Here is a 5098-nt window from a genome sequence, read left to right as displayed (position 1 = left end):
TTAAATTATATAAATAAAGTAAATAAAGTTCTAAAAAAAAATCAACAGAATGACAGAAATCAGTTCCTGTTAAAAAAAGAAAAACATAAAACTACTTTAAGTCAACATTCCCTAAAATGCAGAAATCCCAGTTGCCCCGATGATACTCAGATACTTTGAATTTGAATCTGTGTTTGCTCACAGAGAAACACACAATTTGTAGGTCAGACCATTAATGAAAGACTTTTTTTGTAAAAATCTGAGGATGGACTAAAGAATATCAGGTACAATAGATTGTCAAACATAAATGTGAATAACATGTCCATTTGCACATTCATTCAGGGACATTTTTTAATTTTGACAACTCAATTTCACCTCAAGGTCCATTTAGTTGCTGTTCTGGAGTTTTCTATCATATCACATAATCTTCCTCAGCAGATGGAGACTGGGCATGTTGAGGGTTTCTTAAAGTTTTTATGCAAATTAATATGAAATACTACAGTTATTTGAAAAAAAATAGGACATGTATCCTTGGAGTTTCTTCACTGTTTCACTGTGTTTGGATCCAGATCCAAATACAGCTTTAAAATTTCAACATGTTTATCTTATGTTGGTATATATGATTTGTGTGTGTGTGTGTGTGTGTGTGTGTGTGAAAAGTATTTTAAGATACCCTAAGCAGGAACAGAGTCAATCTTTTTCATACAACTGTTGGGAAACTTAAAACTGACAAATAAAACACATTTATTTTAAAACTAAAACTAGTACATTTGTGGCAGAATCATGAGATTGATCTAATCTCTTATTCTGTGGGAACCTTCCAAAGCATGTTCTGTTACATGTACCACTACAATAAACGTGTTATGTCATCATAATTAGTCTTACTCTGGGAAAATTTTTGGTTCCTCTATCGATATTTCCTGAGTCACTAACTCAAGAAGGTGGTTGCTCAACCCACCCAGTCTACAGCCTATATAACAGCTGCCTCCAGCACAGAAACACAAGTTGCCTACAACGAGGAAACATGAAGACAATCAATCTCAGCATTCTACTAAGCCTGGCGGTCGCAGTTCACTGCGTGCCAATATCACAGGTTACTGTTCAAGATGAGCAATTTGCAGAGGTAGGTGTTCTTGCTTTGCCTTTTTATGCATGTATTCTCACTATGTTGTACTAAAGTTGTGCATTTGAAAACTTTGTTCTCTGAATTCTGATGTTACGTTGTTATAGACACATGAAGAATTTCACCACAGTACCTGCTTGATCCCTGCTGTTAAAATATTAACAGATCTTTTCTTCCTGCATGGAGTATATTAGTATATTCTGCAGATGATGCATATTTAAGTATGTAACTTTGATTTTCTCTCACAGAGCTACCTGAAGAAATTCTTCAACCTAACTGAGGAGAGCGGTCCAACTATCAGACGGGGGATCAGCCCAGCGGTCAAGAAGCTGACTGAGATGCGACGATTCTTTGGTCTCCAGATCACCGGGACGCTGGATGCTGACACCATGGCGATGATGAAAAAGCCCCGCTGTGGCGTTCCGGATGTGGACTCTGCTCGTTTCTCCACCTTTGGAAATAAGTGGCAGAAAAACAGTCTTACGTACAGGTGAATGATCTAAAGAGAGAATGTGTGAGAGACTAACCTTAGGCATTGCATGTGATAAATTATTGAAGTATATTCTATATTTTTCTGTCTTACAGGATTGAGAACTACACACCTGACATGTCTGTGGCAGAGGTAGATGACTCCATAGAGAAAGCACTGCAGGTTTGGGCCAAAGTCACTCCTCTGAGATTCACAAGAATCTACAGCGGCATAGCTGACATCATGATCTCCTTTGGCCGCCGATGTGAGTACTAAACAACATTTCCTGTGTATGTCCCACTTATACACTTTCTCTATGCTCAGTTTATTAGTTGTGATGTTCTTAAGATTCTTGGCTTTAACTACATGCTGTTTCTGTGTCTTGAAGTTCTGATTTGCAATTTTTTTTAACAGTAATTCATGTAATGGCCTGTAATTCTATCCAGTTTGCCAAACCTGACATAAATATGCTTCTTTTAACAGCACATGGTGATTTTTACCCCTTTGATGGCCCTGATGGCACTCTTGCCCATGCCTTCGCCCCAGCCCCTGGCATTGGAGGAGATGCTCATTTTGATGATGATGAGACCTTCACCTTCCGCTCAAACTCTGGTGAGTTATTTATGCCCAGCATAGTGTCTGATTTTACTTCTTAACTACTCAGTGTATATTTTCATATACATGATATATTGTATGCTCCTCATTGAGAGGATCTGTATATGACTTGTAATTCTGTCTTTTCTGCTGTAGGATACGTCCTGTTCATGGTAGCTGCCCATGAGTTTGGCCACTCCCTGGGCTTGTCTCACTCTACAGATCCTGGTGCTCTCATGTATCCCAACTACTCATACGGAAACCCTGACACCTTTGTTCTCCCCCGGGATGATGTCAACGGCATCCAGTCTCTCTATGGTTAGTACTAACTGACCGATTCATAGCTGCCTGTTTACACAAATAGCACTCAGCCTAAATCTCTGAGGAACTCCTGAACATAACATTACTCTGACTTTATTCAACCTCCAGGTCCAAACCCTGATAAGGATCCAGTCCAGCCTGAACCTCAGCCTCCCACCACCCCTGATGCCTGTGATTCTACCATGGTATTGGACGCTGTGGCCACCCTGCGAGGAGAGATGTACTTCTTCAAAGACAGGTATCGCAGACATAGAATGCTCAAATATCTGAATACTGAAGTCCATTCTGAGTGTTTTCTCTTCACACAAGAGCAGGTTTATGAACTCATTTGTGTTCTTGTGTGTTCTCAGCTTCTTCTGGCGTAGCTACCCTCAGAGCGATACACCTCAGCAAAGTCTCATCACAAACTTCTGGCCTAATGCCCCTGTCAACATCGACGCTGCTTATGAGAGCAAACAATCAGACAATGTCCTACTCTTTAAAAGTATGTGTTCTCTTAATCTACCTAAAACTCCTAATCTGACACTATTTTCAAGTGTACATTATTAACCCTTACATGTTTACTAAAAAGTATTTTCTTTGAATCTCCTTACAGATCGTAAAGTGTGGGCTTTCAGTGGCTATGACCTTGTACCTGGCTATCCTAAAACAATTTCCAGTTTTGGTCTGCCCAAAAGTGTGAAGAAAATCGATGCTGTTATGTATGACGTGGACTCTCGCAAGACTCTGTTCTTTGTGGGCAGATATTACTACAGGTGTGTTCAAATGACGTGATCTGAAATCAATTCAGGTGACTGGTTTAGATGTGACGATAGTTTACATGATGGTGTACAAATAGTGAATCGGTCTAATTCTTGTCTGTGTGTCTGTAGTTATGATGAGACCAAACAGACTATGGACGAGGGATTCCCCAAACGTGTTGATGAGACCTTCTCTGGCATGACCAGCAAGGTGACGGCAGCTCTCCAGTACAGAGGTGAGTAGCATTCAAGGCTGATCTGAGTTTTCCAAATCAGGACTATTGAAATGAGAGAATGTATACAGTTACTGTGAATCCTTCCAGTCTTTATCAAACACAGACACTAACACTGATTCTCTGTTCTCCAGGTTTCACTTATCTCTACAGTGGACCCCAAATGTTTGAGTACAGCATGGCGAGTGGCAGGTTGTTCCGTGTGCTGGAAAACAGCTACTTCTTGCGTTGCACTAACTTCTAGACCAGATGACAACAGAAGTTGTTAAAAAGTTTACATAACTTGTAATAACATATTCTATAATATCTAATTATATTGTTACAGAATTAAGGGTATATACTGGATATATGCCCCTTCTTATAAACAGCACCTTACACTTTTTTTTAAAATACTTTAATGAAATTGCATTTTTGCAGCACCAGCCATTGCTTATTTTTTTACTTATTCAAAGTTAATTTAATTCTAATTTATTGTATTTTATTTGTAATTCTTTTTCAAAATGTTGCTGTTGCTATGTTGTTGATGCATTCATTTTGTGTAACTTAAAACTCATAAATTATTTTTTTATCATTTTCATAATTGCACGACTGCATAGATTTGAACACCATGCATGTAAAAACTGTGAAAATAAATTGGCTCCTTGAATTAACAAATAAAAGTTGTTTACGTACATTTTTAAGTATATTTCGTTGTTATTTTGCTAAACCAAAAGAGTACTGATAGTGACATGATGTGGCTTGCGCATTTTCTCAACAAGACTGACATTTGTTTTTTAGCTTATAATGTATGACGAACAAAGTTACTAGCAGTCAGTAGTGCAGTGCAGTAGTGTAGAGTAACTTTTCATCATAGAGATGTGGAAACATGTAGTACTACACAAGAAACATAGAGATACAACTGCTAATAATTACATTATGCAAATGCTTAGCTACAATACCGTATACTGTAATACCTATTGAGACTTAAGTAGGTATAATGTTTACCATGTTGAATATGTTAGTTTAGCATGATGGCATGCTAACATTTGCTAATCAGCACTAAATACAATGTGCAGCTGAGCTTGATGGAAATGTCAATACTTTTGCAGGCACAGAATTTGGTCAGAGGCGGTTCTAGATATTTTTAACTGTGGGGGCAATAGGAGTGGGATATGTAGAGGTTGCCACAATGTGTAGTTAATGTGCATGCACAGCACACAGATTTTTTAATATGCATTAATAATGGCCTAATAGTAGGCTAAAATATAAATTAATAGGCTACATGCATACACATGACTGTTCATGGTCTCCTATTGTGCAGAACCTTTATTGTCTAACATTAACAATGACAAATAAATAATTTTAAAAAATTGAACTCATTTACAAAAGTTAAGGCTATTAAGTAGTCAAGCAGCACTTCTTATCTGGATTAAACAAGTGGTATGTTAATATCATCAGCAGTTGTAATAATCATAATCCAGACTTTACAGACTGAAGAGGAAGGGTGTGGACTATAAAAACACATAGTTTAAAATTAAAGAAATACGATAAATGAAATGAGATAAATGTAAACAACTTAAAAGTATAAAGTAAAAAATTATACAAATATATAAAAATATTTAAGGGACAATGTACAGCGAGTGGGTCATTATTGTGAAAT

At 37.5% G+C, this 5098-nt stretch overlaps 1 protein-coding gene across 1 annotated transcript; it reads left to right on the top strand.

Moving 5' to 3' along the window:
- The first annotated feature begins 616 nt into the window (after positions 1 to 616).
- Positions 617 to 3703, top strand: LOC121910900 (collagenase 3-like). The gene is made up of 10 exons (XM_042432284.1): positions 617 to 1102; positions 1351 to 1592; positions 1688 to 1836; positions 2055 to 2183; positions 2322 to 2483; positions 2595 to 2724; positions 2837 to 2970; positions 3082 to 3241; positions 3359 to 3462; positions 3594 to 3703. The coding sequence occupies exons 1-10, from the start codon at positions 1004 to 1006 to the stop codon at positions 3701 to 3703; spliced, it is 1419 nt and encodes a 472-aa protein (XP_042288218.1). The 5' UTR covers positions 617 to 1003.
- Positions 3704 to 5098: the final 1395 nt, after the last annotated feature.

This window comes from Thunnus maccoyii, chromosome 13 (genome assembly GCF_910596095.1).
Source record: "Thunnus maccoyii chromosome 13, fThuMac1.1, whole genome shotgun sequence".
NCBI lineage: Eukaryota > Metazoa > Chordata > Actinopteri > Scombriformes > Scombridae > Thunnus > Thunnus maccoyii.
This window is presented reverse-complemented; position numbering and strand designations above follow the sequence as displayed.